Genomic DNA, 15004 nt, shown 5'->3' with positions numbered 1-15004 from the left:
TTTTCGAAAGCCAAACTGATGCACCGGTATCGGTTCCATTTCTTCAATTATGTTGTTAAAACGCGTAGCAGGAAAGATCATTGCTGGCTTTCCAGGTTTGTTAAGCATAATCACTTCTGCAGTTTTCCAGTAAATAGATATGTATTGTAAATTGAAAGTAGCGTTCATTTTAGCAGTAATTTTACTTATAATATTTTGAGGAAGCTGTTTTAGTATTTCGCTGGTAATGAGGTCCAACCCAGATGATTTTTTAGACATAAATTTTTTTATTTCGACACATATCTCATCTGTAGTTACTAGAGGGATTTCAGTGTAATTGTCGTAATCATTAGGTTCCATTTCAGCTGCCTTAGATGTGTCATATGGTTTAAAGACACTTTTAAGGCATTCCTAAAAAACATTTGATTTCTCTTTTTGATTGGATGATGCTGATTAACGTTTCGAGATTAGTTTTTTGTACACTTCAGAAGTGAATAATCATTCCTATGGTCATTAGATAAACTTTTCAGATAACAGTTGAGAATTGTATTTTTAAATGCTTTTATCTTACTGTTAAGTTGTTTACATATTTTTTTAAGGCAACTTTTGTCAGAAGGAGATCTTGTTTGTTGCCACTTTCGGCGTAATCGGAGTTTTTCTGCTACCATTTCTTTAATATCCTTGGTATACTTATGTTCTGCTGTGACGTTTCTTGTAATTGGTGTACTACTCCAGGCTGCATATTGAATTGTGTTTGTCAAATTCAAGATCTCGCTATCTAGCTCGGAATTACAACTAATTTTGACGTGATTGTCAACATCAGACAACATTTACTTAAAGTATTCCTAATCAGGGTTTGTATTTGTTAGTGTAAGTGGTGGGTCCTTAATAACAACACTTTCGTGTAGTGTTAAATAGATTGGTGAATGGTCAGAGGTCATATCCAAACCATTTTCAATGCACATATAATTTGAAGAGATATGTTTGGTAATGACAAAATCAATAAGATCTGGTGTTCAAAGTGGATCTGTTGGCCAGTAAATAGGTGTACCAGTAGACATTATACTTGTACTTCACCTAGTCGTTTAAAGAGCTTTCAATAACTATCTGCTCATTGTGGTTATAAGCCTCGAGCGCCAGTGGGTATGTTGCGTCACCACCCATTATATATCAGTTTTTGTGGCTATTTATTAGTTCTAAATAAATATCGCATTTTATTTGATGCCTTGGGGGACTGTTGACCACTGTATGGGACAAGTGGTTGTCGCTGTCGTCATATTAGTGGCAACACTACAGCTGCCCATTGTCGTCGGCAATATTAGACATCGTTTTAATTTTGAGACAGCGACAACTGCAAGCCTACTGCAGTGAAGTTTTGCTGCTGTCTAATTAACTGTGCCTATAAGAACGTGTATGTTAATATTTAACAGATGCTGCCTGTCGCTTGTCGTTGTCTATGTGTTCAGCTAATTAAAGTTATTGCTTGAAATTCTTCTCTAGAGACGACATTGCTTCTAATTATAATGCACAATTATTACACAATAGTATTGCATATACTTCAAAGTTTCTGAATTGAATGTAAGTTTGCTTGCTAAAATGGGTCTCAGATATTAAGAATACGTCAATTTTTTCAGTATTGAGCATTGTTTCTAGCTCATTTTGCTGTTTCATACGGCCGTTTGCGTTCTATAGCAAAATTTTTTAAAGATTTAGTTATATTTATTTATTGTTTTTATACTCAAGCTTATGAAGCCTCTTTGCAAGTGGTAAACTCATTTGGTTTTGTAAGGCTTTCTAAAATTTGTTGAAGAATGCTAGAATCATTGTGCTCTCTTTAACAACGTGAAAATACGTAAGCCTACTTGCTGTTGCTTTTCAGCAATTGCTTGAAGTGTTGTGGCTTTTTGGGAGACTTTTCCATTTTTGTCAAACGAATTTTTAGCATGTGTGTCGTTTTTCTATGTACCAGTTCTTTGGTCACGAATCTTTTGCAGTTCTTTCGCAACTACGCATAGTTTGTAGGATGAGTCTCACCACAGTTGCAACATTTTGGTTGATAGTGATCAGGTTGTTGACACTCTATGGTCTTATGCTTTCGCGGACATTTCACACATCTTGCTGGCTTACTACACTAGTTGGGAGTATGATCATATGATTGGCACGCCTTGCTTGTGGTATGAGCTTCTTACAGCCTCAATGATAACAACAAAATGTAATATTGTTTTTATTCCATATATGTTATTTATATTTTAATTGCTAAAATAAATATTATTTATGTTCTTGAATGAATATTTTCCTTGTTTTAGGTCCTGGCTTGAATCACATTATAACGTAGATCTAACGGTACTAGAATAACTGTAATTACAATATTTTCAATCAATGGTAAATATTTTAACAACTTTTTCCGAAACGATTAAAAACCGCAATGTCGTTGTTTTCTAAAATCTATGAATGAAGTGAAATATAAAAGGTAACCAAGGCACATAGAAAGAAAAATATTTAACAAAAAAAATCTACCATTTTGATAAATTTATGCGGATTGTACTTTTTTGATAATCACACCGGACCGCCGTTTCAATATTGGTATTCCATTTTTTTTTTTTTTTTGATAACGAGTCTGATGACTAAATATTATAGTTTTAGACTTTCACAATAACTTTAATACAAATTTTACTCAACAGCAAATATCCGGAGGAAATAAGTTTTCTCTTCCAATTTCATTTTAATTCGCTATTGTCAAAACTGTGTCAATAGATGCAGAGTTGCAGTTGCAGATTTAAATTAGTTTTTAATTGCATACCTAATTCTTTTTTTTTTATTTAAATTTTAAGTAAATATAATATTTTATCAAACAAGATATAGAAAATTATTTATAGAATGACAAAACTATGCATACATTAAAAAATAGTAAAATTTTAAACATTAAATTTATTTGGGATTAGAACAATAGCAATGTGGCAGCTTTGTATATTTTGTGTTTTGTTTTGATTTCATCTTTATTTTGTAATTGCTGCATTTCTGTAAAAAATTGGGTGCAACAATTTATACAATATTGTTTCAGTAGATAAAGATGGATCAAGCGGCAATAAGTAAGTAATTATTATCACTGATCAGAAAATACAACTTAGAAATTCCGTTTTTATCAAAACAGTATCATCAGCTGAGGAGCAGTTGAAAAATTTTGGTACATTCCTTGACTTGCATGATAAGAAATTGCAGCAACTATCGCAAAAAACTACACAAGTGCCATCAGCTCGAGCACCACCCACTCTTAAGATTTTGACCAAACCTCTTGTGGAAGTAAACTATTCGGCTAATCAGGAACAGCTTATATTGCTACGATTACTCGAATCTGATCGTTTGCTAAACAAAACGCTGCTTACATTCGCTCATCTTTGCGCTGAGGTGGATACCTTAACACGCAAAGCACAACATATGCAAATCAAATTTATATATATTGATGAAAATTTATGTACACTCTTTGCCGATGAAGATGGCAATGGTGGTCCAGATGCCGCAAGGCAAACCAATGAAATTTTACTGCAAATGAGTGAATCTATGCAATTCGTTTGTGATATACAATTCTTATTACAGCGTTGCATTGTGTTGGGCAACAATTTGCTCCACCAATGTGGAGCCTACGGTGCACTGGAAGATAACAAAAATTTGGAGTTTCGCTTTGTGGTAGATACAGTTCTATATTATAAGGATTTTGCTAATTTTGTGTAAATTTTTTAGGATGTATTCGATTACCTTGCAGATTTGCTTTTGCAAATTCTTATATTTAATGAAATTTTGGCTGGCTCCAATTTTTGCCGTTTCTGGCAGACTTACAAGAAAACCGTAGAGGCATTAGCGCAAAATGGACATCACATGGAGTTCTGCACAGCTAGCGAACTGATTGGTTTAAGAAATTGCTTAGAGGAATTCGATTTTCTTTTCTCAGGCACTATCTTCCAAGTAAACACTTTGCATCTTTTGATATTATCTTGTTTACTGTTATATCTACTTTTAAGAGTTTCCTCGATAGCACTTTTGCACTAAAGGATAAGGTCGGTCCGAAGGGTATTGGCCAACTTACAAACCAATGCAATGAGTATATGAAACAGTGTTTGTTGACTATAAACAAATGCGATGTGAATGAGTTCAGCGATCACAAACTACTTGTGCGTCTGAATGCATTCTGTGTAGTTTTTCATGATTTCTGCGGACAAGTCGAGACCAAACATGTAAAACAACTTCTAGAGCTCAATCAAAAGCATCAAGGTATTATACTAATTGGTAATGTAGCTTGGCAGCCAACACCCTTCCTGCGACGCCATGCCGCTTCTCTGGTAAAACCACATGAACGCCTTTTGGGAGATGGAAAACGTTTTCAACAACATTATTTACATACACGCGTGCAAACTCTGCCTCGTGATTGCCGGCATTATTGTTCGCAAGTGCTGCTTTTGACGCTAAATGTACGCAAAGCATTAAGCATAGGTCCATTCGACCTCACCGTACAACAGTTCAAAGAACTTTCAGCTTTACTATTACTTGGCCTGCGTTTTGCATCGCAAATAAGTTGTTTGATCAAAGGTTTAGTAAATGCACACGTGACTTTACAATCACCAATGACCAAAATAACACTGCAAAGCATCTGTAAACTAATTGAATTGCTGAAGAATATACAACAACTATTCCAGGAGCACATGGATGTCATTGCAAAGGTGATACAATGTGTTTTGCAATACTTACAGTATAAAGTATTGCATCTGCTGAACCTGTGCAAGGTAAACAAAAGAAATTTTTAATCAAATAAAAAGTATTACACGTTTATTTGTTAGAAACGCATTACGGCTGCCAAAATGCATAATCGTAACGTTGACGCTTTAGCCGCATTGCGCATCGCTGAGAAGTGCATGACGGGTCCACCAACGAAAACCCGTACTCTACTCACAAAACTAGCGGTGAATGCAACGAATCTCAACAATCGTACATTGCCGCAAGATCAGTGCGAGCGTTTTCAATTGCTTATGTCTCGTATAACAATTCTAGCCGATTTCCAGTCGAACATGCATGAGCTCTGTGATACGACATTCATCTATTGGCATCAGTCAGTGCTTTCAGCGTACTTGAAGCAAGTCGTTGAACGAAAGTTGGACTTTAATTCTTTTCAGGTAGAAATTGGCCCTATTGAGAATTGCCCGTATATTCTACAAAGATTATTATATGTAACCCGTCCTATTACAGTATATTCTACATGCTTTCAACGATTGTGGTAATGCTTTTGAGCTATTGGACTTGAAGGACCTTAAATTATCTAAATGTTTGGAACGCGTGACTTACGATAATTTACGCAGCGAAATTGTAAGCAAGTTGTGTGCACAAATCGAAACGTTTTTGCGTCTGGAAGTGCACTCCAATTTACAGTTGGAGAAAATGAGTCCATTTGAGCATGGCATTGATGACTACCGCGATTTGATTAACGCCTGCCCCATTAAATTGAATGGAAATTATGTGATTCTAAAAGGTTAGTGAAGATTTTGTCTCAATTATATGGTATAACTAAAGCCAGATTGTAAATGTTTTGAAAAATAGTTAAATGTATAATGACCTTATAGTTTTTAAAATATAATTTTATTTGTTGTTTTCGGCGATTCCAAAACTTTAAACATTACAATAGCTGCCTAGATATTTTGTGTAATTTTAAATGAATTAATTATAAACTATTGTTTCCAGATCACGTCGAGAATTATTTAAGCGCCATGTTTTATAATCTTACCACCATATCATTGCATGACTGGAAGACCTACGAGGAGATGCGTCATCTGGCTAACACGCGTTTAATGTTAAAACCAGTAGAGGATTATTTGCCTAATCAAACATTAGAACAGGTATGGTTACTGGTTACTTAGACCCGACTGTTGTGGGAACGGGTCGAGCTGAGTCAATTTAGGCACCTATCTATATAAACGTGAACTAGTCCCTGAATTTTTGAGATATCGTTCTGAAAATTTGCACACATCATTTGCCTCGCAGGAATCTGCTTCGGAACCCCCTAGATCTGACGACTATAGCATATATGTAGCTGGAAAACTTTTATGTTTGACAATGTATCCTCACGAAATTCGATATAGATTATTTTCCAAGCAGCGCTACAATTTCCAAGCAAATTGGTCAGATCGGATGCCTGTAGCATATAGCTGCCATTCAGGCTGACCAATAAAAATCAAGATAAAGATCTTTTTAGGCTAGGTTAAGGTTTTTTTTTTTTTGCCACTCGAATTTGCATCCCTTCAACAAATAATAATAGCACCTTCATTGTTCTTTGCTTCTAACTCGACTAGCTTCCCTTCTTAATTCATATTTTTGGTCTGCAATATTTCTTCAGGGCATCGATATTTTAGAAATAATGCGTAAAATCCATATATTCGTCTCGAAGTACGTTTATAACATGAATACACAAATATTCGTTGAACAAAGGAGCGCCAATAAGCATTTAGATTCGATTGGCATACGGCATGTAGCCAATTCGTTACGCACACACGGCACCGGTGTCATAAATACTACCGTCAATTTTACATATCAATTTTTGCGACAAAAATTTTATACTTTCTCACAATTTCTCTACGATGAACAAATCAAATCACGGCTTATGAAAGAGCTACGCGCATATGCCGAACGCAAACAGGCAAAAAGTTATCCTGTATACGCGTACGAGCGTGCCGACGCTTTCAATAAAGATATACGCAAGCTGGGCCTCTCCAACGATGGACAAACTTATATGGATCTCTTCCGAAAGGTCATAACGCATGTGGGTAAGTTTTTTGAACGAATTTTCTCTTCATTTATATTATATACATATTTTACAAATACATGTTCCACAATATTTGCGCATAACGCACAGGCAACGCTATGGGTTATATACGCTTAGTACGCTCCGGTAGCATACATGCCAATTATAGCGCCAGCCTATATTTGCCTAAATTCGATGAGAATTTGCAATTTGCCGCTGCTTGTCATGAGCAGAAATTGGACGATGTCTCCGTGAAAGCGGCGGAGAATTTCGAAGTGAATATTAATAATTTGGTAAAAAGCTTCTCAGATAGTACGGATTATTTTAAAGTAAGCAACATTTTTTTTTTGTAATTTATGCTTAAGTTTTCACTCAAATGTTAAATGTTACAGTTACTTGTTGAAGCATTCCAACCGTTCTTTCGTAATCCACATAATCTGCATTTGAAAAACTTCTTTCTCATTGTGCCGGCTCTCTCGCTCAATTATGTCGAGCATATGTTGAGCGTCAAAGAGAAGATCAATAAGAAGGATCGTCAGGAGGCGGTGCTCTTCGATGATGGTTTCGCGGTCGGCTTAGCATACATATTAAAATTATTAAATCAAATGGATGATTTCTATGCTTTACATTGGTTCGCAACGGTGCGTGAACGCTTCAATGCGGAGCGCCTTAAGATACAGGAAATGTTGCAGGACATAAAGAAGTCGACGAACACACGCACTGGCACAAAAGCCAATTCTAAAGCTGCGTTGGCAATGCAAAATAACGAAACAGAAAAGCTGCAACAAACGCTGGCATTAACCGAACGCCGCATAAACGCACACCAAATGGAATACAATTTGCTTTATTGCAATTTGTGCAGCGCGAAAATATTTTTCCAATAATTAAAGTGATACAAGTGTTTATATATTGTAAGTGATTTTTTGTTTAATTTAACGCATACACATTTTATATTTTTACATTTATATATGTAGTTGATACCATAAAAAAATTATAGCAGAATCATAATACACATTTTTATGAATAAAATATATTTGAAATTACAAATACCTGATTTGTTAAATAATCTGTGTAAACTTAAAGTGTTCATGTATATTGAAATACTTAGAGAACATATAAAAGAAGATATACATATATCGCACACTAACCACAAAAGAGTCACACTCGAAAAATTACAAATGTTCAGGAGGAGCAAAAAACCGTTCCTATAACAAACATTAAATTTTTGCAGTCAAATCGTCTTCCATAATGTAAAATATCTTCTTTAAAGAGCGTCTTTCTCAAATATGATTGATTTTTCAGTTTACAGAGAAATTAAGAGACACCTTTTGAGTTAAGACATCGAATAACATCGAAAGTGACACATTTCAAATAATACAGACTCACTTTTTTCAGATAAAAAGACGCAACTTCGCAGAATACTGCAAAAGATTTACGATTTATTTCAGCAATAGCGGCACAACTACAAATAGTACTTTTTGATTTTCCATTTAAGCTAGATAGTGATGACAATCATTTTCTTGGGTAGGTAAATAAGTGTATTACGAATTGAAAATTTTCGACTTGCGACACTTTTGAAGTTAGTGTGTGATATGTATGCATGTGTATACTTTCAATTAGCTAAGACACTGTTTTTACCTCAATAGAGATTAAATACGAGTAAATAGATTGCATGTGTGTAAAGCATTTTAGGAAGCATCGTTTTATGCGTGAAACTTAAAATTTTTTTTTTATATATTTCTGAAGAGGAAGAATTCCAAACAAAAAACTCTTCTATTTGCATAGTGTGAAATTTTTAAAAAAAAAATATTCATATTTTTTTGGCATATATACCTGTAAAAACACCATACCAGAATTTTAAATTAATATATGAAATATTTTTTGAGTTACAAGCTTCTAAAGGGTAGCCGCTCAGTTCAATCGGTTTTATCGGTTTATCGCGTTTTTTTCAAAATTTTTCGAATTTGCTGCAGTGATTACCCGGAGACAAATGATACGACCACTGCATGTTCTGTGTATAGTTCCACACAAAGTTCCCTACCAGTTTTTCGATTTGATCAAAAACTGAATTTTGGCAGGCCAAAAACGACCAAAATTCAACTTTTCTTCAAGAACGTTGCCATTTGGTCTACTTTGATATTTTTTTCGATCGCAGGTCATTGTACGGACAATATCTTCTTTGGTGGCTTTTTAGGTTTCATCAACGGAGAAGGCCGTATCACTGCAACAGTGATTTACGACTTGTGATTTCATTCAAATAATTTTTTGATAATTCGGTAATGAATTAATTGTCGTAAAATTAAAAAAAAACATATATTTTTTGAGGTTATACCAAATGTTCATGTGGAAAATTTTTCGAAAAAAATTACATATTTAATATAATTGTATACATACATATGAATAAAATAATTTTTTTGAGACTTTCTTTTGTATTATTAAAAAATAAAATTTTGGGGTTTACCGCTCGTGTGAAATATTTTCGAGAAAAAACGTAAATTTAATATTATATATGCACGTATATATATTTATTTTTGTATATTTGTCTAAAACCCTTGTTAATAATACACACACATAAATAAACTGCATTACATAAAAATATAAGAGCTGCGTACGTTTGAAAAAGTACAGTTTGCTTAGAATGTAGATACATAGTAAAATGTTAAGTCTTTGTATGAGTTGCAATAATTAGTTAATGGAAGAAATTGTCAGTGCTTTAACTATGCTAAAAGAAAAAGTTTCGACATAGTCACATTTAATGTGGAGAAAAAAAAGCTATATTTGTGTTACGTTTTGCACTTATTTTAAAAAAATCTCCCTTTTGATTGCATAAATGCATTTTTTTCTTTTGGAAAATTGTTCATTTTTCAGTAATTCTTATAAATCATTAAATTTGTTCACTTGTTTAAAAATAAATATGTATGTATAAACATGCCTTAAAGCATTTGTTCGTTGGGTAAATTAAGGGCACTTGTTAACAAACATCTACGAAACAAATACATACAAACATGTATATGTATGTAAGTAAATAGTTTCTATAAAAATAAATTTTCACAACAATCCCTTTGGTACTGCTACAGCAACCATTTCAGAAGTCCACAACCACTGTGTGCTCGTTAGCTGCGCTGGTGCTGGCATGGTTAATGTCCACATGCACCAGCAAGGAGGCCAACTCCAGCTCCTCGCTGAATTTATTGCGCAGCGTGATGCTACGATAGCCCGTGCGTATGCAATTCAGCGGGTAGCATGCTTGTGCTATAAAATGTGTCTCGGCAAACATATCTTCGTCCTGCACCTCGAAGCGCAGCAGCGCAAAATGCGGATTACGCACGGTGAAATTACAGCTTTCATTCCAAAAGGGATTAAAACCGTTCTCGCTGACCTTGGTGCGATGTTTAACGCCCGTGTCAAAACTGGCGCCGCATATTTCAACAGTGACTAGCGGATTATTGGATTTGCCGCCGCGAAACAGATGACGCCCCGCTATAATACGTATTGTTACAAAGCGCTCTTCAAGTGAACTAATCGCCAGCATATTATTCGGTTCGAAACTGTCGCTTTGCATAAATTTCGGTTTCAGCAGATAACCACAATTACCGTTATCACGGAATTTAGCTTGATTCAGCTGCATGGCTTTGTCGCCAGTCTGATAGTTGAGTGCAATCATTTGCGAACCGACATTCCAAAAGGGTACCGGATTAAAATTAGATGAATCCAAACGTTGACCTTTCGGATAGACGCGACTGATTTGATTGCGATGATATTGTAGGAAGAGCATAGTGTTCTGTTGTAAAAATTGCTTTTCTGCTTTGGTTTCGGGGAAGCTGGACATCTCGTAGAATACCCATGAATGTTCGCGGAATGGCACACTGCGGAAGTAAATAATTAAATCGGACATTTCTTTGGCCACACGTGCGGAACGTTCTTTCTTGCGACGTTCGGTAGCCAATTGATTGGCGATTTGCGCACCCTCTTGTATGGCTTTGATCCATTCGTAAGCCAATTCTTGGTTATCAAAACCAATGATAAAGGAATTTTGCATTGTGGGTGTCTGAATTTGCAATTGGAATAATATACCTGGCTCGTTAGACTCGGACAGGTGTACAATAGCGCCATGTATGTCAATCGAATCAGTGCGTGAGATATTTTCACAGTTATTTTCGTCGCTAAATGAGTTGTAGTCATCGCCAGCAGAGTCAATTACCTATTCGAAAAGATAATTATTTTTTGACGGGAAATTGTAAAATTGTAAAAAATCTCAATATATCCTTGTAGTGGTACCTCAACTAATTTGGCATTAATAGAAGGTGTAGAGAGAGATGTAGAATAGACTATCCACTGTAGCATCATTTTACATTATCACCACTCAATGCCGGCTTACACACGTACTCTTTTGTCGCCCGGTTTTTTCTAGACGAGGACCTGAAGAAAAAATAAAAACGCTCGTGCTCGGGCGGCACGCTTTGTGTTCCTGTTCGTAGCATATCGTTCGTTCAGACATTTAATAAAATAAAAGGGATAGTAATTAGCTAATCAAAACTATTTTTGAGAATTTAGGAATGTGATATGAAAGAGAATGCAGAAAATTATCCGATTCAACTTGTCGCGCTCGTGTCGCTCATGTGAACTCAACGAGCGACACCAAAAGAGAATTTGCTGATAATGAGCGACAAAAGAGTCCGTGTGAAAGCCCAATCTAACTAACCTCAACAAGTTTTATTAATATTGTATTAAACTTACTTTCACATAGTTTGCCGGAAAGTGACGTTGCACCATGCCACCATAATCACCGCGCCACCACATTGACGTATTTCTCTGCACATTCGTAATGATAGCATGTTTTGGAAAAGAAAGTTCATCCGGTTTATTAGCTTTGTAACTGTAGAGCGCTTTGCATGTAACGCGATCATCCAGACTGGGATCCATATAGCTCGAGGCATCATTGAAATCGCCACCATTATTATGATGCTCCAGCGATGTTTGACAAGCGAGCAATTTCTGACGTAATAATTCTTGTGACACCGGATACATTAGCTTAACATTACGATATAACGGATTTCGCATGTAATAATTGACTAGCGATACAAGCGATTCGAATTGAATGGTATCTACGACATAGAGACGACCCTCTTGCATTATGCGACAATGCTTAATTTTGCGATTTATTGTAAATGATATGACAAATGCATTGGTGCTTTGTACTGATGGGCGTACCAGAAATGAGCCCACGTCCAGTTTGATAAGCACTTGCTCTGCCTGCTCTTTGGTTGTGTTTGGGTGAAACCATTCTTGTGTTTCGTGCTTTTTCGGTTGCGGCACAGGCTCTTTCAAGGTGATTGAGAATTCGGAACTGCGCAGCATATTTTTGCGATAGTACACAATGAGTGAGTAGAGTGAATCGAAAACGAAATTATCGACTAAATAATACTTGGTTGCGCCATTTTCATGTTTCAACTTAATGCGACAATGATTTGGACGATTACGACGCCAGAAGGACAAACTGTAATCACCAACGAATGTGGCCGATTCACGCACTAAAAATGTGCCATCGCCCAAGTGCTTGTAAGCCTCTAGTAGTTGATCGGCTTCCTGGCGGCCACCTTAATTATTTGTTTAAACATTATACTTAAATTTAAAATATAATTTAATTGGTTTATCACCTTCTAATTTTCCATGGAACCAGTTTTCACCAAAGTGCAATTCTTCATTCGCAAAATTATCTTTTGATTTGGGTATTAACGCCGAAGATGTATTTTGTGTCACCGCATTGTCATCGTCATCGGCGCCGCCAGCGTTGTTTTCGTCCATGTGCGACGAGTAGATTAATTGCTGTTGTGTTAATACGAAATGATATAGATTCCAGGCTTTGTCAACGGGATCTTTAAAGTATAACATTCCCTCTTTGAGAAAATTTCGCATATTTTCATTTTCATCGCCGTTAGCGCCACTAATTGATGATCTGCTACCACTGGTCGTTAACACGCCAGACCCGCCACCTACTATGCCCGGACCACCGGCGCAGCCATCCTCATATTCTGGCAGTTTTTTGTGCTTAAGTATGATTTTGCGACGCAGTTGGTGCGGTGAAGGCAGTTGCAATTCAGCGCGGTCACAACGTTGAGTCAACAGCATGTCACCAAAAACCTGAAATTTTTTTAATATAAACATTAATAAAAACAAGAAGAAAAGTTAAATAAATGGATTGACGTGGCTAAATCGATTCAACTCGTCCTGCTGATAATTTATATACATATATATTTTATAGAACCTCCGACTTTTCCTTCTGGGTATTACAAATTTCGTGCCAACTTAATTTTCCCTGTTCAGTGTATAACAATTTTTTATATTTTATGACTTACTTCAGTAAGCGCTTGCGCCATATTACGCTGCTGCTCCAAAGAACAGTTTTGCTCGATGGATAAAATCACTGGATATTCGGAAGTTACAAATGCATGCTCCTTTATCGTTTTTATTACATCTTTAAATTTAATTTTTGATGTCATGGTGTGTCCATGGAAAATATATGGCAAATTGTCTGCACCATTCCAGCAGTCCAGTTCAATACAACGACAGCCCATACGTAATGCGCGGGCGTACGCTTCACATGAAGACTCACTGGAAAACTGATCGCCAGTGAGATAGGTGTTGTGTGAGGATGCAATCCAGTATGCAGAAATCGGTTGCTTCATGTCCATGTAAATGCGATCACAATTGCGGTCCCAGAGATCGTTTTGTTTCGAAAAGAGATAATCAAGAAATTCACTAATTGTAAAGTAAGGTTCTTGCACATCACGCTCAACATCTTGCAAAAAGTCCCGTATAAAGTTTGAAACTGACGCATCATCTCGTCCCATGATTTCATGTTGCTCTTGCACTAGGAAATTTTGGAACTCACGTAATGTAACTGTTTCACCATCTTTTGAATAAGGAAACGTGCCTGGTGTACAGTAAAACATTTCTTCAAGAAAATTATTCGGCAGCAGTAATTTTCTATATAAACGTGAGAAATCATCAAAACGTAAATCATTTTTACGTCTTACATCATCTTCAGAGAAGCATTCCATGAGTTTACTGGTGGTCATTTTGCAGCTAATACTTGCAAGAAAACATTTAAAATCTTTCACTGTCACCTGACCACCATCTTTGGATGACTGTACGCTTGAATTTTCAATGGCATAATATTCGCGTCGTAGCCAACGTTCGACTTGTAGAGGATATGGTGCATTTACGGTGTCCTGCATCATATATCGAAGACCGCGTACCCAATTGTCTGCCTCTTGTTCGGAAAGTGCCACAACTGAGAAAGTCTTCAGTTTGAATGAACTGCCATGTAAAACAACAAAGCATTTTGCCGGCTCAAAGCGTTTTGAATCTTCAGCACAATTACGGAATTCTTTTGAACATTTACCGACACGTATCTCACGAATTTCACGTAGTTCAAGTGAGCCCTCGTAGTCAGTACGCGTATCTGCCATAACCGACGACCATAGTAGCTGCCTCGTTTCGCGCACTAACATCAGACGCCGTTGTTCCGGACGATGCTTGGAATACAATTTAGTGATAATTGTACCACGTTCAAGCATACAAATGGTTTGTTCCATTTCACCCAATGTGGGCACAATCATTGCGCTGAAGCAATTCAACATGTTGTTTATTAAAAGTGCTGTATGCTATGTTAGTATGTAGATAAATTAAAGGTGAAAATATAATGTTTGTATGTTTTCTGGTCAATCACTTGTTTGCTGGACTTATCTATTTGTGTAAATTCCTGTAATTTTTTTTTTTTTTTATTATTTTTCTGTTGCGTTTTCCTTTTCTCTTTCTATGAAACTGCACTCCATCCGCTTTAGCTAGTCCACATATATGTAACATTTGTCGAACTACTAAAAGCGATATCCCAACCACATTCCTCACAATTGCTATCAAAAAATTGGAATTAACTAATATTTTATCACATTAATTGCTTTGGAAAGCAATTATTTGTAAAATTAAGGCACTTCTTGAGGAAAGTTTCCTTTGATGGTTTCTCCACTTGGCAGCATTGCCAGACACAATACCCAATGAAAATAATGGCGCCTGTGATAACAAATTTGACGTCGTTAAATAACTACGAGGGCAAGGGATCTAACCAGTTATGTATACATTTTAGTGGTAAAACTAATTAATATAGGTTAAATAATATGCCTATATTAATTTTAACAAAACATTGATTCCACCATTTTAATGAGGAAATATTGCAGTATCAAA

General features: G+C 36.0%; 2 protein-coding genes across 2 annotated transcripts; one reads left to right on the top strand and one right to left on the bottom strand.

Annotated features, from left to right (window-relative positions):
- Positions 1-2973: 2973 nt before the first annotated feature.
- On the top strand, positions 2974-7807 carry SWIP (strumpellin and WASH-interacting protein). Its single transcript, XM_014240940.3, has 10 exons — positions 2974-3068; positions 3131-3663; positions 3718-3939; positions 3996-4754; positions 4809-5141; positions 5215-5494; positions 5704-5858; positions 6356-6782; positions 6872-7089; positions 7153-7807. Exons 1-10 carry the CDS (start codon positions 3050-3052, stop codon positions 7642-7644), a joined length of 3438 nt encoding a protein of 1145 aa, XP_014096415.3. The 5' UTR covers positions 2974-3049; the 3' UTR covers positions 7645-7807.
- Positions 7808-7903: 96 nt separating this feature from the next.
- sl (small wing phospholipase C gamma 1) lies at positions 7904-14813 on the bottom strand. The gene is made up of 4 exons (XM_014240951.3): positions 13117-14813; positions 12418-12901; positions 11498-12357; positions 7904-10961 (listed from the first exon to the last, which is right to left on the bottom strand). The coding sequence occupies exons 1-4, from the start codon at positions 14401-14403 to the stop codon at positions 9846-9848; spliced, it is 3747 nt and encodes a 1248-aa protein (XP_014096426.1). The 5' UTR covers positions 14404-14813; the 3' UTR covers positions 7904-9845.
- Positions 14814-15004: the final 191 nt, after the last annotated feature.

Source organism: Bactrocera oleae, chromosome 5 (assembly GCF_042242935.1).
Source record: "Bactrocera oleae isolate idBacOlea1 chromosome 5, idBacOlea1, whole genome shotgun sequence".
Taxonomy (NCBI): Eukaryota; Metazoa; Arthropoda; class Insecta; order Diptera; family Tephritidae; genus Bactrocera; species Bactrocera oleae.
This window is presented reverse-complemented; position numbering and strand designations above follow the sequence as displayed.

Excerpts from the sequence above, each read along its gene's own strand:
- SWIP (XM_014240940.3), top strand. Across the intron at positions 3,940-3,995 it reads TCTCAGGCACTATCTTCCAA|AGTTTCCTCGATAGCACTTT; the intron begins GTAAACACTTTG and ends TCTACTTTTAAG. Across the intron at positions 5,495-5,703 it reads AAATTATGTGATTCTAAAAG|ATCACGTCGAGAATTATTTA; the intron begins GTTAGTGAAGAT and ends TATTGTTTCCAG.
- sl (XM_014240951.3), bottom strand. The coding sequence starts at position 14,403 with ATGTTGAATTGCTTCAGCGCAATGATTGTGCCCACATTGGGTGAAATG. Across the intron at positions 12,902-13,116 it reads TGGCGCAAGCGCTTACTGAA|GTTTTTGGTGACATGCTGTT; the intron begins GTAAGTCATAAA and ends AAAAAATTTCAG. Across the intron at positions 10,962-11,497 it reads TTCCGGCAAACTATGTGAAA|GTAATTGACTCTGCTGGCGA; the intron begins GTAAGTTTAATA and ends CTTTTCGAATAG.